The sequence below is a fragment of the Rhincodon typus genome, chromosome 10 (assembly GCF_021869965.1).
Source record: "Rhincodon typus isolate 14 chromosome 10, sRhiTyp1.1, whole genome shotgun sequence".
Lineage (NCBI taxonomy): Eukaryota > Metazoa > Chordata > Chondrichthyes > Orectolobiformes > Rhincodontidae > Rhincodon > Rhincodon typus.
Genome location: NC_063341.1, coordinates 71,989,997 through 72,017,098, shown reverse-complemented (window position 1 = coordinate 72,017,098; position 27,102 = coordinate 71,989,997). Strand labels below are relative to the sequence as shown.

At 43.1% G+C, this 27,102-nt stretch overlaps 1 protein-coding gene across 1 annotated transcript in view; it reads left to right on the top strand.

Annotated features, from left to right (window-relative positions):
* The window catches only part of vtg3 (vitellogenin 3, phosvitinless), a 97,938-nt gene that overhangs the window by 31,975 nt on the left and 38,861 nt on the right, over positions 1 to 27,102 (top strand). Inside the window, exons 14-22 of the mRNA XM_048601553.1 lie at positions 1,885 to 2,009; positions 2,114 to 2,203; positions 4,060 to 4,179; positions 6,423 to 6,612; positions 8,915 to 9,005; positions 9,149 to 9,334; positions 15,848 to 15,992; positions 16,077 to 16,296; positions 24,245 to 24,441. Coding sequence (XP_048457510.1) covers positions 1,885 to 2,009; positions 2,114 to 2,203; positions 4,060 to 4,179; positions 6,423 to 6,612; positions 8,915 to 9,005; positions 9,149 to 9,334; positions 15,848 to 15,992; positions 16,077 to 16,296; positions 24,245 to 24,441 — 1,364 coding nt within the window. The remainder of the gene's footprint in view (positions 1 to 1,884; positions 2,010 to 2,113; positions 2,204 to 4,059; positions 4,180 to 6,422; positions 6,613 to 8,914; positions 9,006 to 9,148; positions 9,335 to 15,847; positions 15,993 to 16,076; positions 16,297 to 24,244; positions 24,442 to 27,102) is intronic.

Sequence of the window (27,102 nt, the reverse complement as noted above, 5' to 3'; positions counted from 1 at the left end):
CGCTATACTATCGAAGATGACGTATTGATAAAAATAATTGATAAAAAGAAATCCTTTGGATTTATTTCAAGAAATCTATCCCCACTAAATCCTTAAGATGCTGACCATCCCAATTTATGTTAGGAAAGTTGAAATCCCTTAGTATAAATACCCAATTATTACCCATACACACTTCTAGGAACTGTCTACATGTTTGCTCCTCTATTCCCCGCAAACTCGAGGTGGACACGAAGAGTTCTACATTAGTTTTTAACAGAGCAGATGTATCAGTACCAGATCTCTAGTCATTATGGTTGGCCAAATGTACTTATGCTCATTGCTATTATTCTTGTTATCTTAGGACAGTGCCTCATTGTCAATACCCCATGGTGGTATATCCTTTACAATCAATCTAGGGTGGTAAAGAAGGCATATGGGTCTATATAGGTCAGGGAATTGAGTACAAGAGTCAGGATGTCATGTTGCAGCTTTATAAGACTTTGGTGAGGCCATACTCAGAGTATTGCATTCAATTCTGGTCGCCACATCATAGGAAGGATGTGGAGGCTTTGGAGAGGTTTACGAAGAAGCTGCCATTCACAGGATGAGGGCTGCACTAGCTAGGCAGCATTTAATGCCCATCCCTAATTGCCCAGAGGGTAGTTATGAGTCTACCATATTGCTGCGGGTCTAGAGTCACATGTAGGCCAGGTCAGGTAAGGATGGCAGCTTCCTTCCCTAAAGGGCATTAGTGAACCAGATGGGTTTTTCCAACAATCTGCAATGGATGGTTCTTTGGATTGACAGTGCAGCGATAATACCACTAAGCCATTGCCTCCCCACGATTAGAGGGTATAAACTATAAGGAGAGGCTAGAAAAACTCAGTTGTTTTCTCTGGAGCGGCGGACGCTGTGGGGAGACTTGATAGAAGTTTTTTATATGATGAGATGCATAGATACTGATGATGGTCAGAATCTTTTTCCCAGAGTTGAAATGTCTGATTCTAGTGGACATGCATTTAAGGTGATGGAGAGAGGAGTTCAAAGGAAATGTGAGAGGCAGTATTTTTACACAGAGTGGTAGGAGTGTGGAATACGCTGCTAGGGATGGTGGTGGAGACAGATACAATAGGGGTGTTATGGGAGTTTTGGATGAGCACATGAATATGCAAGGAATGGGGGGATATGGACCAAGGGAAGGCAGAGGGGATTAGTTCAATTTGGAGTCATGTTTGGTACAGCATCATGGGCCAAAGTGCCTGTTCCTGTGCTGTACAGTTCTATGTTCTATGTTCTATAATTACTAGCCAGGCCCAAGACTAAGCAAAGATAAGGAAGGATTGATGGTCGTGGATTACCTCAAGTCTCTTTTACATGGCACCGCTTACTCACTGAGGTGACAAATACCACAAGGTACCAGCAGTGGTCAACTGGGAAAATATCACAAGCCCTAGTTGCTTAACGGCCCAAGGGTGTGAATTGACATCTCAATATGGTAAGATGTGAAACTCAGTTCAATAAATCTGGGGATTTGTGGACTAGCACAGGAAAATAAACATTGAAGCTGCTGAATTAACATAACCTCTCAATTGCTCATTAATATCCTGCAGAGAAGGTGGAAGATCTTTTCTGATCTATCTGTTCATCCAGCCCATCCCTACATAACTAACCAAGGAGCAATGCAAGATAATGCACAAATCTGCCCAATCGCAAATGACAAACGTTATTCATTATTCATTCCAATTTAAGATGTTCTGTCAATGAGAGGCACTGTAAAAATTATAATACGCATAGATTATAGTATGATTTATTATGAAATGCAGGGCTGCATTTCAATAAAATTTCTAATACTTGCTAATGGGGATATTGGCAATGCAACAATGACTGTTGGAAATATTCCTACAGATCAGCTTTTGGCTGGATTTGAAGCCAATATTTACTTCATGAAGAAGTCAGAGGGGATTCTGCCAACTTCAGCCATTGCCAACATCAAATTTCAAGGGCTGGGAGTCTCCACAGATTTTCTGGAGGTAATTTAACCAGGAATTACTTACAAGCAAGAGTACTTACTGCATCTAGCTCATGCAATGTTGCAGTTTCTGAGCATAATAACTCTGTTCTTGTCTTTGTAAAGATCGGTATCCAAGCAGAGGGACAGTGGGGAACCAATCAATCCCTCAGGAGAGGAGCAAGGAGCAATAGCAATGAACACATTGCGAAGAAGGTTAGGATAACTCCTTTCTCCAAAACCCCTACCCCAACACAACAACCTTTCTTTCCTTCCTAGCCTGAAGACCTTTGCTAGTGTATCATTCTCTGGCATCTTGTCCATCATTCAGGTATTCAGGAGCTTGCACATTCTCCCTCTGTCTGTGTGGATTTCCAACGAGTGCTCTGGTTTCTTCTCACAGCCCAAAGATGTGCAGTTTAGATGGATTTGCCATGCTAAATTGCCCCAAGTGTCCAGGGTTGTGCAGGCTAGGGGTGTTAGCCATGGGAAATGCAGGGCCACACAAATAGCGTGGGGGTTGGGTCTGGGTGGGATGTTCTCTGGAGGGTCGGTGTGGACTCGATAGGCCAAATGGCCTGCTTCCACACTGTAGGGATAGATGATATAGATGATTCTATCAGGTACGGCCTATAATGTTAGATTCTGACAGGCTCTTCCACTAAGATGGCCAATGCAGTCAAGCATAAACCTTCCACGATGTGGTCTCCACCCTCACACACTTTCCATAAAAGGATAAAAGTTGTTGCTGATGAGCACCAAGAACCATCACTTGTGTTGTTCCTGCTGCACTTACACACCAAGGTTACCTCCTTCTCAACCTTGCCCCTGGCCTGAGGTGTGGTGACTTCAGGTTAAGCTCACCACCAGTTGTCTCTCTCTAATGAGACAGCAGCCCAATGGACCTCTCAGTCAACAGCAATTTTACCTTACCTTACACACCAAGAGTTGTGGAAATTACATGTCAATAATTTAACATGTTTTTAGCTGGGTTTTTTTTCACATAGGAAGTTAATCCCTTGACACTCTTTCAAAGAAGAGGAGGGGAAATTCTCCCTTGTGTCCCAACCAATTTGTTCCTTTGGCCAACATCGTGATTGAAAACAGATGAAGCGGCCTTTAGAACATTGTTTCCATTTGCGGGAGCTTGCTGACCACAAATTGGCTGCTGTGTTTTCTTGATTACAACAGTGACTGCATTTCAGAAGGACCTCATTAGTTATAGAGTCCTTTGGGATGACCTGAGATCACGAATGGTGCTGCAAAAAAGCAAGTCTTTCTTATTCCTCATAGTGCCTGGCCTGACCTCAATCTACATCAGACACTGGAGAGAAAATTGGAGTAACTCACCAAGTCGGACTAAAAAACGGCGGATTGTCTTCTAATAGCTGTGAATTTTGCTGTGTTTCGGAGGATACATTCACCATGCCCAAGTTCCCAGCATGAAACTGCATAAAGAGAGTGGCTGTCAGATTTAAGGATCACATTGTTAGAACGTGATCCTCAAACTCAAGCCTTTTTTTGAAATTACAGCATCAATTGGTGCCTTCTGTAACATCATAATTCTCAATTGATTCCCAGGATACGTGCACTCCAAGAAAGTCCCATCACTAGATGTCCTGAAAATCAAGGTACTAGCGACCCTTCTTCATCAACTGCAGCCATCCTTCTGGCCCAGATATTCCCCGCAGTCCTGTCAGGTTCCAGGGTCTTGTCCCGGTGCCAGTGAAGAGTGGGTTGATTTATATCCAAGTGTGCCTGCAAGGGAATCTTGATGGCGTTGGTGTTCCTATGTGGTTGTGCCCTGGTCCCAGTAGGTGCTGGACATCCAGCTGTAAAAGATTTTTTTTCAAGAAGCCATTGGAAACCTGTTACAGTACATGTCATGTATAGCACCACAATGCAGAGAGAAGCTCAAGTGTAAACTCTTCCTCAAAGCTCTCACCGAAATATTGACCTTTCAGTTCCCTTAGTTTGCCGAGGAACACAGCCGCTCTCTAATTTTGTTTCAGATTTATGGTGTGTATTCACAGTTTTCTCTTCTGATTTTTCTTTTTGTTGTTGCCTTCCAGGTACCAGGTTGGAAACCAATCCCTACAAAAAAAGCCCTAGCAGTTGCCTACATCAAGTTGTTTGGCCAAGAGCTAACTTTTGTTGAACTTGATCAAAATAATATACAAGAGGTCATTAAGGTATCGACTACACTTTCGAATTGAACTGCACTAGTAAGGAAGGGCTTCAGATATTGGGATTGTTTTCATTAGAGCAGAGAAATTTAAGAGAAAATGTAAAAAGTTTTTCTAACTTATTGAGAACATGGAAAGATCATTTTTTCCTTGGGTTGGAGAGTCAATGATGAGGAATTGTCACTTTTCAGTTAAGCTTGAGAGTGAGGAAAGACACTTGTTACAGCAGAACGATTTGATTAAATCTCAATGAATCTTTTAAAATAAATTAAAATATCAATTGGAAGCAAAATAAGTTATACAAGTAGAAGGTGTTGAAATGTTCTAAATGGATCCATTAATGACAATGAATGGACCTTTATTTGCCTGTTCATGAGATGTTGGCACCATTGGTAAGACATAATCTATTGCTCATTTTTGATTTCCCTTGAGATGGTGATGAGCCACTGGTGAAGGTACTCCCACTTTGCTGCTGAGAAGGGAATTTCAGGTTTTTAAAACAATGAGGGAAGTGGCTAGAATTGTGTATAACTTGTAGGCAATGCCATTTCCATGTTCCTGCTGCCCATGTCCTTCTGGATAATACAGCTCATGGGTTTGGAAGGTGCTGCTGGAGGTCCTTTGTTGATTTACTGCCATGCATCTTGTAGTCAGTACACTGCTGCCACTGTGCATTATGACTGGATGTAATGCTATAAGTGTATTAATTGAACTTTTTTTTTCTTATTCTTTCATGGGATGTGGGTGTCATTAACTGGTCAGGATTTTTACAGCATGTCCCTAATTGCTTAGAGGGCTGTTTTGAGTCAACGGCATTGCTGTGGGTCTGAAGTCATATGTAAGCCAGACCAGATAAAGGACATTGGTGAACCAGATGAAATTTTTACAACAATCGTTATTGAATTCAAATCCCACCATCTTGCCGTGGTGGGATTTGAACCCATGTTTCCAGAATATTAACCTGAAGTTCTGGATTACAAGTACAGTGACACCACCACTACCCCATCACCTCCTATGTAAATGGGGATTTGATGGCTTTAAACCCAATAATGAACTTGGTAGAGTTAGTTGGAGGTCATCCCAATTACACAGGATTGTTGAGCACCCACATCTCTGTGGGTTCGTCTCCACTTTCTATCTACTGTCTGTGTGGAGTTTGCACGTTCTCCCTGGGTCTGCGTGGGTTTCCTCCAGGTGCTCCGGTTTCCCCCCACAGTCCAAAGATGTGCAGCCTAAGTGGATTGGCCATGCTAAATTGCCCATAGTGTTCAGGGATGCCTAGATTAGGTGGGTTATAGGGGGATGGGCCAAGGTGGGATGCTCTGAGGGTCGGTGTGCACTCGTTGGGCCAAAGGGCCTGTTTTCACACCATAGGGATTCTATGATCTATGGTCTGGAAAATTTGCTAATGTCCCAACATGGGACTTTACCCAGCTACCTATTTTTAAGGTAGAGGTGGATAGATTCTTGTTAGGAAGGGGAATCAAGGGTTATCAAGGTTGGTGTGAATGTGAATTAGAAACACAAGCAGATCAGCAATGATGCCACTGAACAGCAGAGCAGGCTTGAGAGGCTGAAAGGCCTGCTCATTCTCCTCTTTCATGTATCCCCTTAGTGATATTATGACTCACTCTACTTCTTTGCAGGGAGATGAGTGTAACGATCACTTATCACTTCCAAAGAAGGGTCACTGGACCCGAAACATTGACTGTGCTTTCTCTCCGCAAATGCTGCCAGACCTGTTGAGTTTCTCCAGCTATTTCTGTTTTTCTCACTTACCACTTCTTCACACTGCATGGCCAAAGTAGACATCCTTCCCTCTCCTGCCCAAACTGAAACCCTTCTACCACTGCCCAGGAACCATCAGGAAGTAAGCATACTTCATCTCCCTCAATCCATTCTGGATCTGAAATTCCGCAGGTGGAGTGACCTTCCAAGATAACATGTAAGGAGTGGATGGAGGTGCATCTCGCACAAGGTTTGAGCAGGAATTCCCAAAGTCTGAAGGGAATTCCTGCTACTGAGTCTCGAGACCAGGAGAGTAGAGGTAAAGTAGAACATCAGTCACAATCAGATTGAAAGGCAGTACACGTCCACTGACCTAAACTTGTTCCTATGTTCCTTCGACCTGTGGATTTTGCCAGGTTACCATGAGATAATGTGAGAAAGCGGTGGAATTCCATGATCTAGGTCAGGACGACCTAGCACTACAACTTAGTTGCGTTTCTTTCCTTTTTTGTTTCACACAGCTCATCAGCAACCAAGGGAGAATGGACAACCTCATAAAGAAACTAATAAACCAGCTTCAGCGTGGAATCGCAACTCAATGGACCAAACCCTTATTGGCAACTGAGATCCGACATATTGTGCCAACATCACTTGGATTGCCAATGGAGCTGGCTTTTTATTACACTGTTGTGTCGGCAGTTACAGCACAGGGTAAGGGTTTAATACCTGGAGTACTGCATTCAGTTTTGATCCCTTTGAGGAAGGATGTAATTACATCGGAGGTCCTTCAGAGATGGTTAACTAGATTAATTCCAGAGATGAAAGGCTTGTCTCAAGATGAAAGATTGAGTAGTTTATACTTGTACTCGCTAGAATTTAGAACGATGAGAGGAGATCTATTTGAGTTATATATCTCTTAGTTGCCCTCTAGGAAGTTAGAGATGGGCAGTAAATGCTGGCCTGAACAATGACATTAACATCCTATGAATGAATGAAAACAAATTACCACAGGCCTCCCAGCTGACTATCTACAGCCTAAATAGGAGTGACCTGCAGGTTCCTGATTCCCCTAATTTTGGATCTCCCACTGAAATAAAAAAAGTGGCACAATGGCTCATTGGTTAGCACTGCTGCCTCACAGCGCTAGGGACCTGGGTTTAATTCCTACCTTGGGTGACTGTCTGCGTGGGTTTGCTCTGCTTTCCTCCTACAGTCCAAAGATGTGCGTGCTAAATTGCCCATAGTGTTCAGCGATGTGCAGGCTAGGTGTATTGGCCATGGGAAATGCAGGGTTAAAGGGATAGTGTAGGGGGATGGGTCTGGGTGGGATGCTCTTCGAAGGGTCGGTGTGGACTTGTTGAGCCGAATGGCCTGTTTCCACACTGTGGGGTTTCTATGACAGTGATTCTGTTGCAAATGTGCTGTGAAGGCTGAGTGGCCCCACTGAGACAGCTCTTGGGGGGTGTTGGAATGGAGCAGAAGATGGGAAGGTTTCTCAGCGGCCACTGGGGCAAGTAAGGAGACCTTAAAATACAAACCCTATGGACAGAGAATGCAAAAAATGAAAACCTAAGGGGATGTAGTCAAACGTTTCAATGGGAAGAAAGGGAAAGGTCCTTTGGGTGATGAATTGGGGAGCAAGGGGGTTTCTGTGTCACTTCTGCGATCTCTCTGCAACAGGTGTACAAAATGATCAGAGGTATAGATAAAGTGGACAGCCAGAGACTTTTTCCTAGGGTGGAGGTAGCTATTACGAGGGGGCATAGTTTGAAAGTGAGTGGAGGTAGATATAGGGGAGACGTCAGAGGTAGGTTCTTTACTCAGAGAGTGGTAGGGGCGTGGAATGCATTGCCGGAGAGGGTAGTGGAGTCGGCCTCATTAGGGGCATTTATGCGGCTATTAGATAGGCATATGGATGATAGTATAAGGTAGGAGTGGAGGTTAGATAGACCTTAGGTTTAGGGTAAAAGTTCGGCACAACATTGTGGGCCGAAGGGCCTGTACTGTTCTATGTTCTATTCAGTTTCCAAAAGCAGCACCTTTCCCACCCATACTCCCACTCCCCTCTCTCTTCACGCAGCGTGTCCTCCCCATCATCAGCACCTTGTTAAGTACCTTGTAATCAGAGGCTGAATGATGGTTTCACAGAGCAAGAAGCCAAGCCGCCTAGCAACTGTCGGCTGGGAAACCTCCCCATTTTCTGCTCCATTCCAACACCCCCAACAGTGGCTGGGAAAATTCATCCCAAAGGGTCTGAAATAATACAGCGAAGAAAGAGGTCATTTTTTTAAAAGAAAAGGCATGTTTACATTTATATCAAGTTTCATCGCACCTTTCAGAAAATGTGGAAAAGGATGACACATTTAAATCTGTAGCCCTCCCACCAAGACTATTCAAACATTCATTCTAATTCTTGCTGATTTACATCTCAATTCAATTTGTCTCCCTTCCCTTCCAGTTTTGGAATCCTTTGCCTATCAAACATTTATCCATCTCAGATTTCAGGGCTTCAATTCTCCCCAAAAGTTCCACAGTTCTAGCATTTGCAGTTTAATTTGGCAAAACCAATTCACTTAAATAACACAAGAACAGAAATTGCAGGCAATACTCAGCAGGTCAGCCAACATCTGTAAGAAGAAAGCAGGGTTAACGTTTTGAGTAAAAACCAAAAGAACTGCAGATGCTGTAAATCAGAAACAAAGACAGAAGTTGCTGGAAAAGATCAGCAGGTCTGGCAGCATCCGTGAAGAGAAATCAGAGTTAACGTTTCGGCTCTGGTGACTCTTCCTCAGAACTCTGAGCTTTTCCAGCAACTTCTGTCTTTGTTAATGTTTTGAGTCCAGTAACTCCTCAGTTCTCAAAACGTCATCTCTGCTTTCTTCCCACAGACACTGCCAGACCTGCTGAGTTTCGTGAGCAATTTCAGTTTTATTTCAGATCTCCAGCATCTGCAGTTTGTTATTTTGTTTCACTAATTTTTGTTTTGTGTTTCCTAAATGAATTCTTCCAACAGCCAAAGTGAAGTTCAATCCTGTCCCTTCCAATCTCACAATGGTTCAGCTCCTGAACACCACCATTCAGACTGATGTTCAACTTACACCAAGGTATTTGTTTCTCACAGTTATGAATGAACTGCCTGAGTGAAGGCAAAAAACATTTTTCATCTACAAATTTCTGTTAACCAGATCTCTGGGGTTTTCTACGGTATTGCTTCTGAGAGCTTTCTTTTTGTGATTTTTCTCTCCAGTGCTGTCAAAGATGTCATCGCCATCATGGGAATAAACACCCCTCTGATACAGACAGGAGTAGAAGTGCAATTGAAGACAAGCACTGTTGTCCCTGTGAACTTCACTGCGAGAGTGAACTTAAGGAAGAGTAACATCAAAATTGAATCACCCCCACTGAAACAGGAAGATGAGCTGTTCTCTGCTAGGTAACAGAAATCCTAACCCATTTCCACATGTTTTTAATGTTCCTTTTTCTGGTCTACGATGCCTATGATTATTTGCATTTTAGGGTATGAGTGAGAATGCAAACTTTTTATTAACTGGCACCTACAGGACCTTGCCTTTTTAAGATCTTAGCAAAAATTTGTAGCTCGGGTTGTTAATGCAGTTGTTTGTTAGCTCACTGAGCTAATTGAAGCCAACAGTGAACAGGACTAACATGATATACAGAATCCCATGCAGTGAATGCAATAAACATTACATTAGACAAACGGGGAGGAAACTGACAACCAGGATACATGAACACCAGCTGGCTGTAAAAAGACACGACCAATATTCACTTGTCTCAATACACACAGACAATGGAGGCCATCAGTTCGACTGGGACAAAGTGTCTACAGTGGGACAAGTGAACGACAGACATGCAAGGGAATTTCTGGAGGCCTGGTTCTAAATACGGGACTCCATTAAAATACACAAAGAAATAGACCCCACATACAGACTGCTGCTGAAAAACAGAACCAGAAGTGAAAAGACCCACCACACCGGAGGATCATATGAATTCGGAATGGAGAAGAACACCAACGCATCGATTAGAGGTAGCACTGATGATGTTGCCAAGAATGGTAACGAAACGACTGTACACCACAGAACAAACAGCTCAGCGAGCAAACGAACGACTCCAGGATTATGCTGGTTGATCAAATTAATTAAGGGTTATGGTGAGCGGGCAGGTAAGTGGAGCTGAGTCCATGAAAACATCAGCCATGATCTTATAGAATGGCGGAGCAGGATCGATGGGCCGGATGGCCTACTCCTGCTCCTATTTCTTATTATGTTCTTATTAAATATTCCGATTGATCAAGGGGTCCACAGAATCAATATAAAAACAGCACTAAGTAATTAAAACATAATGCAGCATATACCCATCACTGTTAAACTTTATTTAAAGCAAAAAAAAATTTAAATAATAATGCAACTTTGCCTTAAATAAAACTTGCCAGCAGAGAGCATTCTCACTCATATCCTCAACTGACAACTTGTACATAGCAGAGATTGAGGTAATATAGTAAACCTCCAGTATTTCAGGTACAATAATTTTTGCTGATTTATCAAGAGTGCCAGTTAAAACAAAATTTGCTGTTAACAGTAACATTAGAACGCTGAAATGTCCCCAAACCACTGCGCGGGAACGTAATTACATTGTAGTTTTCAATGAACCAGAGGATAATTCTTCTCTCAAAGTATGCAGTTTTGGTTGCCACACTATAGGAAGGACAGGGAGGCTTTGAAGAGGGTGAAAAAGAGGTTTACCAGGATGTTGCCCGGTTTGGAGTGTGCTAGCTATAAGGAGAGATTGGACAAACTTGGATTGTTTTCAGTAGAAATACATAAAATCACGAAAGGCATGAATAGGATAAATAGCCAGAATCTTTTACCCAGGGCAGAAATGCCAGTTACCTGGGGTACAGGTTTAAGGTGAGGGGGGGGAAGTTTTTAAACGAGATATGCTAGATAAGTTTTTTTTTACACAAAAGGTGGTAGATACCTGGAAGGGATGGTGATGGAAGCAGATACATTAGCAAAGTTTAAGGAGCATTTAGATAGATATGTGAGTAGGCAGGGAATAGAGGAATATTGACCATGTGCAGGCGGATGGGATTAGTTTAGAATGGCACCATGGTCAGTACAGACATGGTGGGCCAAAGGACATGTTCCTGTGCTGTGCTATTCTGTGCATGTTCTAAAAGGGTTTGTGAATTTGTGGAATTCATTATCCCAGAGTGTGGGATGGAGGTTCCAACATTGAGCACCTGAAGCCCTGTCCCCTTACTTGAGGAGGCTGTTCAGAGATGGTTCACTAGGTTAATTCCAAAGATAGAAGCCTTGTCTTATAAGAAGAGACTGAGCAGTTTAGGCTTAAACTCGAGGAGATTTAATTGAGGTATATATGATTCTCAAGGGGATTGACAAGTTAGATGTAGAGAGGATGTTTCCATTGTGGGACAATCTAGAATGAGAGGTCGTAGTTCTGGGATAAGGGGCAGGAAATTTAAAACAGAGATGAGGAGGAATTACTTCTCTCATAAGGTCATGAATCTGTGGAATTCACTATCCCAGTGTGTGGTGGAAACTGGGACATTGAGTAAACTTAAGGAGGAGTTAGAATTTCAATTAGTAACAGGTTGAGAGTTAAAGAGAATAGACAGAAAAGTGGAGTTGAGGCTAAGATGAGATTAGCCACGATTGTTTTGAATGGTGTAGCAGGAACAAGGGGCTGAATGGCCAATTCCTGCACCTAGTTTTATGATTTAAGAGGATATATGAGGGCAGTGACTAAACAAATGTATAAGTAAACAGTGGATATAGGCCATTCAGTCCCTTGAGCCGGCTACCCCATTTAATAAGATCTGTGATCTCAGCCACATTCTCACCTGCCACTGAAAACCTCTCTGCTTGCCAAGAATCTCTCCACGACTACCGTAAAAATCTTCAAAGGCAGCTTTAATAACTTTGTCAAGAAGACAGTGTCAAAGGCTCATGACCTACCAGATGTTTGACAAAGAGGTATGTTTTAAGCAGCATCTTAAAGGGAAAGAAGGAAACACAAAGGATTCAGAAGTGAGTTCCAACACTTAAGTCCTTGTTGGCTACAGTTTGCCAACGATAGGATGAAGAAAGTTGAGGACACACAAGAGGTGAGTGCTAGAAGAAAGCAGAATCCTCAAGGGGTAAAGGCATTCGATAGATTGGAAAACAAAGATCATAGAACCCCTGAAGCATGGAAGCAGGCCATTCAGCCCATCAAGTCCACACTCAATGCCATTCTGACCAACTCCCCTACTCTATCTCTGTAACCCCATATTTTCCATTGCTAATCCCCCTAACCTGCACATCGTTGGACTGTGGGAGGAAACCAGAGCACCCAGACAAAACCCACACAGACACATAGAGAGAACATGCAAACTCCACACAGATATTCACCCAAGGCTAGAATCAAACATAGGTCCCTGGTGCTATGAGGCAACAGTGCTAACCACCGTGCCACCATACAGTTACAACTTGAGGCATTAGTAAGAAATGAAATACAGGCCAACAAGCATATTGGTGGAATGGTGTTTTTAGAATATAAGAGTGAGAGTTTTAGATAAGCACGTGTTTATTAAAGCTAGAAGGCCAGCCAAGAGAACATTGGAATAATTGAAACATTATGCAGTATTCTGAATCAACAATTAAAACCAGAAAGAAGAAAGAAGGTCAGGATGGATTAGATAGGTACTAACGTTATTGTTTCACTTTGAGTTTCAGGAAAGTACTGACTGAAGGTCTGATAGTAGCAGATTCGATAGCAGTTTTCGAAAGAGAAGTAGGTAAATGCTTGAAATAGAAACAATTGGGTGCAGTGATGAGCAGGCAAGGGACCAATTAGATAACCAGCACAGACACAATGGGTTGGTTGGCTTGTATGCTGTAAAATGCTACAATTCTCAATTAAGAAGCCTGAAGGAACACAGAGAGAAAAAAAAACTTGCTTATGTACAGCCCCTTTCATGGCTTCAAGATGACCTAAATCAGTTGAGAGCCAATTTGTACTTTTGAAGCATGGGCAGTTTTGTAATGTAGGATAACAGGAGGGTGGGCATCTGGAAGTGACATTCTATAGAGTACTGGATTGTTGGCAATCACTTGCTCTTATTTGCATTTTGCTTCATTCACTAAAATTAACGAACAAAACATGCTCTGCTCAGATTATGGTGAGGAGTGATACAATGGATTTCCACACAAGAATGTTTCTGAAAAGTGTGGGGTCAATAGAAAATGTGGAGAACAGGCAAGTCTGGAGGTAACAAAAGCACAAAAATTTAGTTCATGACGTTAAAGTCACCTTTTAAAGCATCAGGTCATAGAAAGTGACATTGCCAGATGAACAACGTGCTTTCCAAACAGTAAAATATCTTTTTTACTATATTGTTCACTCTTATTTTTTAGGAATTACAGCAGCTAATTTGCACACCGCAATCTCCATCTGAAAGCAATGCAATCTCAGTGTTGTTCTGTGTGGATGAAGGATAAAATATAGCTAGGATTCAAGGGTAGTAATTGTATCCGAGATAGTAGGAACTGCAGATGCTGGAAAATCTGAGATAACAAGGTGCAGAGCTGGATGAACACAGCAGGCCAAGCAGCATCATAGGAGCAGGAAAGCTGACGTTTCGGGCCTAGACCCTTCATCAGAAATGGGGGAGGGGAAGGGGGTTCTGAAATAAATAGGGAGAGACGGGGAGGACGAGAGAGTTGCAGTGGGAGAGAGATCCCCTGAGGTTTGTCCGGAGGGAGGAGGGTAATTTCTTCAGGGTAGGCATCCTTAGCAGAGGCTTCGCAGTGGGGTTTAAATTGTATCAGAGATAGTAGGAACTGCAGATGCTGAAAAATCTGAGATAACAAGGTGTAGAGCTGGATGAAAATATGGTGTATGTACTTAACCAACTATTAATAGAAGGAACTGGAAGAATGCAGTATGCATTATTAGAAATGCATATTATTAATACTATGCAGTATTAGAAATCCAACACCAAACTAGTTTTGTAACTTTCTGACTTGACTCAACCTGCACAGGTTTACCATGAGAAACTTCTGTACTTGCCAAGCGTGAAAAAAATTAGACTTCACAAGCAACAGAAATTGACAGGAGGAATGGTTTCATCCAGCAGCACAACATTACATTAGCTCTGCAGAAGGCAAATAAGTCTTCAATTTCACTTCCATTTTTGGTATTTGGCAACATGACAATTCTTCAGACCAAAAGCAAGATATGTTACTGCATGCTTCTTGCATCAGCGAAGCCATTCTCTAATTTCATCACTGCTCTTACCAAGACCACACATAAATTGCGATATATTCCCAAGCCTCTGCTGCAGGGGATTGAGGCACCTAATTTTGTTGAAACAGAAATGCACTTCTACATTTTAACCTGTCCAGGACAAAAATAAATAAACCATCTTTAATTTATCGTGGTTAAATTAGACTGCTTCAGGCTTACGTTGAATCTTCCAAGAGGTCTACACCACAAATCAATTTAAAGAAATTTTGTTAATGTTACACTTTCACTTTGAATTAGTTAGTTTTGTCTTAATCTATCCTAAATTTACTAAATTTCTAGTTAATCACAAGTTTCAGTACAGCCTTATTTTCATTGCTTTGCAACAGTCATACTTTCTTATTAGAATTTCAATGTGTTTATGTATTGTGCCAGATTCATGCTAGAACTGTTAAATTTGCAAACCATGGACCCTGTGCAACCATCAGTAAGCGAGATAAACTTTTGACTTCACCTAAAGTCAGTTGACAAAGATCTGGTACCTCAAATCTTGAATCATAAATGCAATATGAAAAAGCCTTTTGTAAAAAAAGAAAATGACATGCAGCTAGATTTCACATTGTTATTGATTGTTGATATTATATTAAGCAGCCATCGGCATGGAAACAAGCCCTTCAGCCCAACTCGTCCATGCTGACCAGGTCTCCTAAATTGGATCCACTTGTGTGCATTTGGCCCCTTAATCTCATCCTCCCCCTCGCTCCCTATTTATTTCAGAAACCCTTTCCCCTCCCCCATTTCTGATGAAGGGTCTGGGCCCGAAACGTCAGCCTTCCTGCTCCTATGATGCTGCTTGGCCTGCTGTGTTCAATCAGCTCTACACCTTGTTATCTAGGATTCAAGGGATTTTTTCTGAATTCAATCAAGAGGGTTAGTTTAATGTTCCATCAGGTAGACGGGCCTGCAACAGTACAGCACTCCCACTGTGGTGCACAGAATTAGAATTGGATTTTAGAATTAGAACTAGATTTTATTGTGCTCAAGTAGAGGAAGACATGAGTACGGTGAGAAGTTGACAGTCACAATTGTGTGGCACCAGCTTGGTTACAAAACCAGAATCTCAAAAAGTACAACAGGGGGTGGCACAGTGGCTCAGTCCTTAGCATAGCTGCCTCACAGCACCAGGGACCCAGGTTCAATTCCAGCCTCAGGTAACTGTCTGTGTGGAGTCTGCACATTCTCCCTGTGTCTGTGTGGGTTTCCTCCAGGTGCTCCAGTTTCCTCCCACAGTCCAAAGATGTGAAGGTTAGGTGGATTAGCCACACTAAATTGCCCATAGTGTTCAGGGATGTGTAGATTACATGGGTTATAGCAGGATGGGTCTGGGTGGGATGCTCTGAGGGTCAGTGTGGACTTGTTGGGCCAAAGGGCCCATTCCCACACTGTAGGGATTTTATGAAAATAAAGGAAAATTGAAAAGTATCCAGATCTCAAAGTCTAAGGAAGTGTCAGCCTAAATGTCATGTTCAGGTCAGTGTTGTGAGACTGTGTACCCTCCATCTTCTGACAGAGGTTAGACCAATGAGCCATTGCTTACACAGAGGAGGTTAGCAGATGGGCTTGACATGAAGCAAGTTTGATGATGCCATTGCCCTCTGTTTCTGTTTTTACATCTAAATAGGTCACGGGCTTTTGCCTTCTCAAGAAATATTGAAGACTTGGCCTCAGCGAAAGTCACTCCACTGCTATCGAGCGGAGAGTTCAGAATGATGAACAGAGAATTGAATTTGGCAAAGAATTCAACAGCAGATAAACAGAGAGTGATGGTAAGAAAAAAGACCCTCCGGTTGCTTTCTCCTTGGTTCAGCTGTGGAGTGCTTCAACTGTTTTAATTTGTGGTTGCCTTGCAGGAGAAAGTGTTGCCTCTAGCTATACCACAGGGAGCTGTGTGCTCAGCTGAAGATACACCAGATGTCCCAAGTCCAACAGTCCGCCAGGCTTGTGCAAAGTTCAGCACATTCGGAGTTCAAGTTTGCTACAAGACTAGCTCTGAAAATGCTGCCTTCACCGGCAACTCACCGTTGTACAGAATCATCGGTGATAAATCGATTGTTGTCACAGTCAAACCAGGTAAAGGCAATCACGAAAGGAAAAGAACTTGCATTTACAAAGCTCCTTTCACCATGTCAAGATATCCTAAAGCCCTTCATAGCAGATAAAGTGCAGTGTTAGTGTCAATCTCCTTTCCCTCTGGGTGAAAATGGTTGCAGGGAGATAGGAAAAAGGCAAGTGATTTCCAGTGGGTGATAGAACAGTGCAGTATGATGGGTGGAATGGCCACCTTCTGTGCCATAACAGTTCTGTGTGAGTCAGTGATGTTAAGCAAGCATGGACACTTGGGGATAGACGTTTGTGCCCTGAATGGGGCTGGCTCGGAGGTGGGTCACCATAAAGAATGGTGCCAATGCCTTGATGCCAATTGTGCCAATCCATTCCCAACCCCACTGACTTTCTCAAGAGTGGAAAAAGTCAATTTCCCACATCTTTAATTGGCTACATTTACAACATCAAGGAGCTCACTAAGAGCTCGCTTTCTAAAGTCCTGAGATTTTCTTGGAGATGGGAAACTCTTGAGAGTTGCACGAAGCTGACCAGCTCCAGCCCATCTGCAACATGGTCTGCTGTGTTGATATCTTTCATGTGATGGTTAACAAGTGGCAGATTTGATGTAAATCTATTGCCCAATAATGGCGCTTCACTACTATGAACATTCTATCCTTTTCCTGTTCTGGATTCCAAACCCCCATCCCTGATCACTCCTGCCCCAATAATGGGGCAGCATGGCAGCTCAGTGGTTAGCACTGCTGCCTCACAACGCCAGGGATCCAGGTTCAATTCCACCCTCAGGCGACTGTCTGTGTGGAGTTTGTACCTTCTCCTCACATCTGCATGGGTTTCTTCCAGGTGCTCCAGTTTCCTCCCACAGTCCAAAGATGTACAGGTTAGGTGGATTAGCCATGGAAAATTCAGGGTTACAGGGATAGGGAGTGGGTCTAGATGGAATGTTCTTCGAAGGGGTGGTGTGGACTCAAAGGGCTGAATGGCCTGTTTCCATCTGTGGGGATTCTAAGAATTTGAAGAGGCAGATTGTGTCCAATTTTGCTTTTCAAGCTCAAGGTGTCCCTGCTCCATTCCTGGCTCCACAACTCCCTTCCCATCCTCCCCTCCCGCCAACTATTAATTGTCCCGTCTCCAAATAAGCTTCCACTTCAACTATGGTGCTGGTCAGTACCAGGTTCATGTTGGCAGACTATTTAGAACTAGAAAATCAATCTGGTATCCCAATTCCTAACTCTTCCACTTACATCTGGCCCTTGGTGGTAGAACATCTGGGACAGTTATTGACACAGAGGATGTGGGCTCAATCCAGTCTGGGTCAGGAGTGTCTTCTCAGTGTCAGTTGCCCATTGGTAGGACTGAGGGTGTAGGACACGTCTTGTAGCTGAGATCCAGACAAATCTTCTCCACGGAGTTCCTCCTGTTCCCAAGGCAAGATGCATTCCAACAGTTCCAGGGGACATACCAGTCTTTCGCTCCATTGTAGACAAACAGGAGGCTGGAAGAACGCAGCAAGCCAGGCAGCATCTAAAGAAAGATGGAAGTCAATTTTTGGTGTATTACCCTTCTTCAGGAATGGGTAATACCCAAAACGTTGACTTCTCCTTTCCTCCAGATGCTGTCTGGCTTGCTGTGTTCTTCCAGCCTCCTGTTTGTCTACCTTGGATTCCAGCATCTGCAGTTTTTTTAGCTCCATTAGATTCCCTCATGTTTTTACTCTCCTGATAATATTGTATTTATGGCCTCTCCTGTTTTTGTCCCTTTGATTATTTAGTAATTTTAGAATTCTATTAGTTTCTTCTGTTAAGACTGAAGCAAAGTATTTATTCAACTCCTTTGCCACTTTCTGGTTCCCTGTTATTGTTTCTCCAGTCTTGTTCTCTAATGGGTCCATGTTGACTTTGTCTTGTTGCTTCTTTTTTATATATTTACAGGACGTCTTTGTTTGATTGGATGTTATTGCAAGTTTACTCTCACAATTTGTGTTCTACCTTTTTTGTTGTCGTTTGTTTGTTTCTAAAAATTTCCTGCTCCTCTGGCTTTCCACTAATCTTTGCTGAATTGTTTGCTTTTTTCTTTCATTTTGCTTTTATCCTTAGCTTCCCTTGTTAACCATGGTTGGCTTATTGCTTCCTGGAATCCTTATTTCTCGCTGGGATATATCTTTCTTGTGAGCTGTGAACTATTTTGTTGAACACTTGCAATTGTTCTTTAACAGTCTTTGCTCCTTAATAAATTTACCAGCTAGCTCTGCCCGCTTTTGTTTGTAATTATCTTTTTATTAAGTTTAGCACAGTGTTTTCTGACCCAAGTTTCTCTCTCTCAAACTGAATTTTAAATTCTACCATGTTATGGTCATTGTTTCCTTTTAACTCCAACATCATTTATTAAAATCTGCCTTATTACATATTACCAAATCATAAATAGCCTGAATTCTGGTTGGATCTGTTATATATTGTTCTGGCAAACTGCCCCAAATACATTCGCTGATTTTTTGTTTTCCTTGTGGCTCCCTCTGCAAATCTGACTGTTCCAATCTACATGAAGATTAATGTCACACATAATTAATGTATGGCCTTTTTTACATGCCCTCATTATCTTCTCATATATTCTCTGTCCTACCATACAGGTGCTATTGGAGGATGGAGGCGATAGGTTACTTTTTCCAATGTCTTTTCCACTTTAATTTCTTAGCTTCACCCAAATGGATTCTGCATCTTCTGCTCCAAGATCATTTATTGCTATTGTATTTATTCCATCTCATACTAACAAAGCTGCCCCATCACCATTTCTTCCTGCCTGTCCTTTTGAATAATCACATTCCTCTAAATATTCAGAGGTAGTAGGAACTGCCGATGCTGGAGTCTGAGATAACAAGGTGTGGAGCTGGATGAACACAGCAGGCCAGGCGGCATCAGAGGAGCAGAAATTTCTGAAGAAGGGTCCAGACATGAAACGTCAGCTTTCCTGCTCCTCTGATGCTGCTTGGCTTGCTGTGTTCCTCCAGCTCCACACCTTGTTACCTCTAAATATTCAGTTTCCATGTCTCCTACTGGCTCTATGCTTATGCCCACTAACCTGTATTTGTGCTGTTAATTCATTTACTTTGTACCCAAAACTATGGGCATTCAAATAAAGAGACTATTTTGTCTATTGGCTATTTCCTCTCCCTTTGAACCTACTTACTGCCAATTGTCTATGTTTTTACTCGCTGTCCCTTCCTGTTCCACCTTGAGTGTCATTACCCAAATAGCTGCCCTGTAATGCTTTGTAAGTCTGCATATATAGCGAGTCATATAGGCAGACAGCATGGAAACAGATCCTTCAGTCCAACTTCTCCATCCCGACCAGGTTTCCCAAACTAAACTAGTCCCATTTGCATGTGTTTGGCCTATATCCCTCTAAACTTTTCCTTTCCATGTACCTGTCCAAATGTCTTTTAAATACTGTGACTGTACCCGCCTCTACCACTTCCTCTGGCAGTGCGTTCCACACAAGTGTGAAAAAGTTGCCCCTCATGTCCGTTTTAAATCATTCCTCTCTCACCTTAAACCAATACCCTCTAGTTTTGAACTCCCCTACCTCAGGGAAAAAAATCTTTTGCTATTTACCTTATCTATGCCTCTCATGATTTTATAGATCTTTATGAGGCCACCTCTCAGCCTCCTACGCTCCAGGGAGAAAAGGCCCAACCTATCCAGCCTGTCCCTATAACTCAAGTCCCAGTAACATTCTTGTGAAGCGTTTCTGCACCCTTTCCAATTTAATAAAATCCTTCCTCTAGCAGGGCAACCAGAACTATATACAGTACTCCAAAAGTGACCTCAGCTATGTTCTATATGGCTGTAACATGATGTCCCAACTACTGCACTCAGTGTTCTGACTTATGAAAGCAAGTGTGCCAAATGCCTTCATGACCACAATTAACACAGTGTGGAGCTAAAGGAACACAGCAGGTCAGGCAGCATCAGAGGAGCAGGAAAGTCAATGTTTCAAGTCAGGACCCTCCTTCAGGTGTCTGCCACTTCCTCTGGCAGTGCCTTCCACATAAGTGCGAAAAAGTTGCGCTCAGGTCCCTTTTAAATCTTTCCTGATGAAAGAGTCCCGATGAAGGGTCCTGACCTGAAACATCGACTTTCCTGCTCCTCTGATGCTGCCTGGCCTGCTGTGTTCCTCCAGCTCCACACTGTGTTGACTCTGACTCCAGCATCTGCAGTTCTTGCTCTCTCCGCCTTCTTCACCACCCTGTCTACCTGTGACGTCATTTTCATGGAACTACGTACCTGAACCCTTAGAGCCACTCTGCTCAACAACACTTCCCTGGGTCCTACCATTAACTGTGTAAGTCCTGCCCTGTTTTCCCAAAATGTAACACCCACATTTATCCAAGATAAACTCTATCTGCCACTCCTTAGTTCATTGGCCCAGCTGATCAAGATCCTGTTGTACTCTGCGATAACCTTCTTCACTGTCCACTATACCATCAATTTTAGTGTCATCTGCAAACTTAATAATCATGCTTGCTGCATTCTCATCTAAATCATTTATATAATGACAAAAAGTGGACCCAGCACCAATTTCTGCAGGACACCGCTGGTTACAGGCCTCCAGTGCGAGAAACAACCCTCTACCACCCTCTGTCTTCCACCATCAAGCCAATTTTGTATCCAATTGGCTAGCTCTACCTGTATTCCATGTGAACTAATTTTACTAACTAGTCTACCATGCAGAACCTTGTTGAAGTCCTAGCAAAAGTTCATGTAGTCAACTTCTACCGCTCTGCCCTCATCTACTTGGTCATGTCCTCAAAAAATTTAAACAAGTTTTAAACAAGTGAGACATGATTTCCCACACACAAAGCCATGCTGACTATCCCTGACCAGTCCTTGCCTCTACAAATGCATGTAAATCCTGTCTCTTAGAACCCTCTCCAACAACTTACTCACTGTTCAACACCAGGTTATAGTCCAACAGGTTTACTTAAAATCACAAGCTTTCAGAGAGCTGCTCCTTCATTAGGTGAAGTGGAGGGAAGCACACAGCCACAGAATAACAAATCTTTGCAAGTGGATTATTTGTAATTATCTCTCTGCCGTAATTAATCGGTTCATAGGTCATCCCTTCACTTTTTATTCAGCTGTTGACACTTTACTCACACTGCCTGACACTTTTGATCACCTGGAAAGACTTGTTATTCAACCTAAATAAAAACTGAAAGACCTGTGGATGCTGTAAATCAGGAACAAAATCAGAAGTTGCTGGAAAAGCTCAGCAGGTCTGGCAGCATCTGTGAAGAAAAAATCCAAGGGCCCAAACATACCTTCCAGGTGAAGCAACACTTCACCTGCACTTCCCAGAATCTAGTCTAATGCATTCGCTGCTCACAGTGTGGTCTCCTCTACACTGGGGAAACAAAGCATAAACTGGGTGACCGCTTTGCAGAACATCTACATTCTGCTCACAAAAAAGACCTCAAGCTTCCAGTTGCCTGCCACTCAACACATCACCCTGTTCCCTGGCCAACATCTCTGTCTCTGTCTTGCTGTAGTGTTCCAGTGAAACTCAGCACAAGCTGAAAGAACAACACCTCATTTTCCGCTTGGGGACCCTAAAGCCATCCGAACTCCATATCGAGCTCAATAATTTTAGGGTCTAAACTGTCCCATGTCCCAGCCCCCTACCCCCACACCAGGCCTTGTTACCACATAGCCTGCCATTACGCACTACCTATTATTAGTCACTAACAGTCCCCATTAACAGTTATTCACCCTCCCAGCCTGATTGTTATCCACTCCTTTGTCTAACCACCTGCTCTTCTCTCTTCAGGCTCTATCCTTTATCCCATCGTTCTCTCCCTACCCCATCCCCTTCCCTATTTTCTGCATTTAAACCAACATTTTCCCAGTTACTATCAGTTCTGAGGAAGGGTCAGCAGACCTGAAATGTTAACTCTGTTTTTTCCTTCACAGATGCTGCCAGACCTGCTGAGCTTTTCTAGCAAATTCTGTGTTTGTGTTGTTATTCAACCAGTCAACTCTCCACTCACACTATTTGTACTTCTCTGTTGACACTCTTAATTACCTGGAATTATCTTGCCATTATCTCTCTGCATATAAATTCTGTGCCTGTGAACTTCTCTCCACTCCACCTGACGAAGGAGCAGCACTCGAAAAGATTGTGATATTAAGTAAACCTGTTGGGCCATAACCCGGTGCTGCATGACTTCTAATTTTGTCCACCCCCATCCAACGGCAGCATCTCCACATCATTACTCACCATTGATGTCAGACTTCCATTCTATACTTCCCAGGCTTCTCCTTACAGGCTTCCTTAAATAAAAGCACAACGTTAGCCACCCTCCAGTTCTCCAGCACCTCACCCATGGCTGCAGATGGCACAAACATCTCTGCTCTGGGCCCCCACAGTTTCTTCGTTAGCTTCCCACAATGTCTTGGAATACACGCAATCAGGTCCTGGGGATTTATGTACCTTTGTACGCTTTAAGACCTTCATCACTTCCTCTTCTATAATGCGGACTGTTTTCAAGACATCACTATTTATTTCCCCAAGTTCCCTAGTTTCCATGTCTTTCTCCACAGTAAATGCTGATGCGAAATATTTGCTTAGCATCTCACCCATCTCCTGTGATTCCACACATAGGCAGCCTTGTTGTTCCTTAAGGATCTCTAATCTCTCCCTAGTTGCTCTTTTGCCTTTAATATACTTGTAGAATTGCTTTGGATTCCCCTTCTCCTCTCTCAACACCTGCCCACAATCTAATTAGTTTAAAGCCCTCTCTACATCCTGTCCCACCAGAACTTCCCCCTTCTGTTCCAGTTCTGGTGCCAATACCCCACAAACTCCAACAACACTCAAGAAGCTTGACACCATCCAGGACAAAACAGCCCGCTCAATTGGCACCACATCGACAAACATCCATTCCCTCCACTACCGATGCTCAGTAGCAGCAGTATGTGTATTGTCGACAAGATGCACTGCAGAAATTTGCCAAGGATCATTAGACAGCACCTTCCAAACCCTCAACCACTTCTGCCTAGAAGGACAAAGGCAGCAGATTCATGGGAACACCATCGCCACTAGCAACATCCCCTCCAAGCCACACAACTTCCTGACTTGGAAATATATTGCTATTCCTTTACTGTCGCTGGGTCAAAATCCTGGAATTCCCTCTCTCAGGACATTGTGGGTCTACCTATAGCACATGGACTGCAGCGGTTCAAAAACGCACCTCACACCACATTCATTACCACAGAAGGCTGTGGAGGCCAGGTCATTAAGACTGAGATAGATAGGTTCTTGACTGTCAAGGGGATTAAGGGTCACGGGGAGAAAGTGGGAGAATGGGGTGGAGAAACTATCAGCCATGATCGAATGGCAGAGCAGACTCAATGGGCTGAATGGCCTAATTTCTGATCCTTTGTCTTATGGTCTAAATCTTTGAGCCATACATTTAACCCTTTGACCTTATTTACCCAACAGCAGTTTGCCTGTTAGCAGTTTGCTTTTAATGTGCTTGGGTTATTCACAATGTATTTCAGACAACTGAAACTTGTGGGCTGCAAATGATCAATATATGTTTTGTAAATTAGACCAAGGAATATGGAGCTAGAGAGTAAAATGGAATTGAGGGGGCAATCTGGAGCAACCTTATTGTATGGTGGAACAGGACTAAGGAGCTGAATGGCCTTCTCCTTTCCCTGTGAATCATTTTGGGACTGATCCCTGAGTTATAATAGCACGTTTGCATGAATGTGAGGCAGCAACATTCTTATCTGTAACATAAAAGTGACAGGCTAACTGCAGAAATGTCGGATGTGAGAGTTCAGGTCTTTTTTTTTCTCATTCATTCACGGGATGAGGGAGTCACTGGCTAGGCAGCAGTGTCTTCGGGTATGTATCTAGAATATTAATGAAGGTTTTATTTCTTTTAAATTCACAGTTATCTCACCGACAACGATCAAAAAGTTACAAGTCGAATTGCAATTGCAATCTGGGGAGCAATTGATTGCAAGAATCAGTCAGTTGATGAGGACAAGTAACATGAGTAACACAGATTGGTCAGAAACCACAATGCCTGAAGGCAAATTAACCCTTCTGAAATTGAAGAAAAACGCTGATGGAAATGTTCGGTATCAGGTAAATATTCTTTTATATCAGAGATAACTGCTCAACTGTATGACCTTCCTTGATGGGATATCACCCCAAGCGGCAGAAGTGGGTCATCCACTCAGCACCTCTGATGGAAAATACTTGCAAATGCATTTTTTTGTCTTCTGCACTGATATACTGTCTGTTTTTGACAGCTGCCTCCTTTGGTTACTGGTTTAATTGTCTGCTGCAATTTGTGACTAGGTGTGACACGCCTGCAGAACTCTGATCTGATCACTTGGTTCTGGGATCACTAAGCTCTGTCTTTCAATTGCTGCCACTGATGTTTAGCCTTAAGGCAGGCCAGGCAGCATCGGAGGAGCATGAAAACTAATGTTTTGAGTCAGGATCTTTCATCAGGACTGATGAAGTGTCCTGACCCAAAGCGTCGACTTTCCTGCTCCTCTGATGCTGCCTGGCCTGCTGTGTTCCTCCAGCTCCACACTGTGTTATCTCTGACTCCAGCATCTGCAGTTCTTACTATCTCCGAGCCTTAAAGCAGTCTTGTGTTGTCACTAAAGCAGATTGACACCTCCATTTTAAGAAGGACTGAACAGATGACCTGGTGTTGCTCTTGGCAGACTTTGAACTTCTCTTTGAACCACGTTTGATGATGGAGTGTGGGGTAAGCTGGGCCAAAAAATTACTGATTGTGGTCAAATACAATTCTGCTGATGCTAATGGCCCGAGCTCCCTGTAAGTCTAACCCAGACAGAGCAGTGGTCATACAATCCCTCCAGTGTGGAAGCAGGCCATTCAGCCCATCAAGTCCAGACCAACCCTCCAAAGAACATCCCACACAGTCCCATCTCCCTACCCTACCCCTGTAACCCTGTATTTCCCATGGCTACTCCACCTAGCCTGCACATCCCTGGATACTATGGGGCAATTTAGCATGGCCAATCCACCCTAACCTGCACATCTTTGGACTGTTGGAGGAAACCGGAGCACCTGGAGGAAACCCACGCAGACACGGGAAGAATGTGCAATCTGCGCACAGACAGTCATCTGAGGGTGGAAACGAACCTGGGTCCCTAGCGCTGTGAGGCAGCAGTGCTAACCTCTGGGCCACCATCATTCCTACCTACATTATCATAGACTAATGCATCTGTGACAGGTGTATTGTTGATGGCAATTGAAGTCTCCCACCCAGAATGCATTAAAGTCCTGAACAACCTCAGTGCTTCCTCCATGTAGTGTAAGTATTGATTCTTCAGACCAGGCTAGGCAGTAAGCAGCAAGCAACAGGAGTTTTCTCTTACTGGTGCTTGAACGAATGGCATGAGATTAATTTCATGGGGCCCTGAGACAATCAAAATAGAAATTTCTTAAAGAGCTCCCTCACAACCTCTGGTGGATCCATCCTGCCTTTGGGACAGATGAAAGGTAAAGTCACCACAGTATGACCAGACCATTGGGCTGCTCTCCCATTAGAGAGAGAGAGAGACAACTTGTGGTGGTTTCACCTGAGACAGGGAATGGCGATCACCATTTTGACTGCAACGTATGATTCAGTGAGTAAGATCGCATCAGTCTGTTGCTTGACTGGTGCATGATGTGGAGGTTAGACTGGGGCGGACAAGGTCAGAAGTCATGCGACACCAGGTTATAGTCCAACAGGTTTATTCGAAATCACAAACTTTCGGAGCGCTGGTCCTTCATCAGGGTGACGTCACTTGAACTTACCTGATGAAGAAGCAGCGCTCCAAAGTTTGTGATTTCAAATAAACCTGTTGGGCTATAACCTGGTGTCATGACTTCTGACCTTGATTAGTGCAAAGGACAGCTCTCCCAATGTTCACTCAAGTCTCCAGTTGATATGAAGAGGATTCTGCAGGGGTGTAAGTTTGTCTGTATTGTCTCCAGTGTCCAGGTCAATGAGGAGTTGTCCATCCGCTTTTAATCCTATTTGACTCTCTGTCACAGTTTATTATAACTGAGTAGCTTGCCAAATCATTTCTAAGAGCAGTTTAGAACTAGGCTTTTGCACATCTGAAAGCACATATAGGCTAGACAGGCTACAAAAAGCAGAATTCCTCCACTGAAAGACATCAGTGAACCAAACTGAGTTTTTTTTTTAAATGACCATCTGACAGTTTCATCAACATCAGTGCTTTGTATAGCATTCTACTCCAGATTTCTTAGTTAATTAAATTGAAATGAAACCAGTTGTTGTGGGTAGGATTTGAATTCAGTGGGTATTAACCCAGAGCTTTGTATTCATAGAAACATTCCCATTGTGCTACACCTCCTCTGCTCAGGTTGAGCATCAGCAGTCTCTGTCCATTTCAAAAAGTCCCAACAGAATACTCAGAGCTAAATGTCATTGATTAGCTTCATCTCAGGTGGAAGTGTAGACCCCCCTTGTAAAATGTCATCACTTCGACAGTAAGCAGTGGGTCCACAAAGGTTTTAGATACAAAATTAGACAACCCGCTGCTGAACCAGAAACATCAATACTGCAAGTGCTCAATCAGTCAATGGGCATCCTTAGAGAGTCAACCATGGTTAATATTGCAAGCTATCAGAACCTGGTGAACCCACAAACATTACTGAGTTCTTTGAGAAGGTGACCAAACAGGTGGATGAGGGTAAAGCCGTTGATGTGGTGTATATGGATTTCAGTAAAGCGTTTGATAAGGTTCCCCA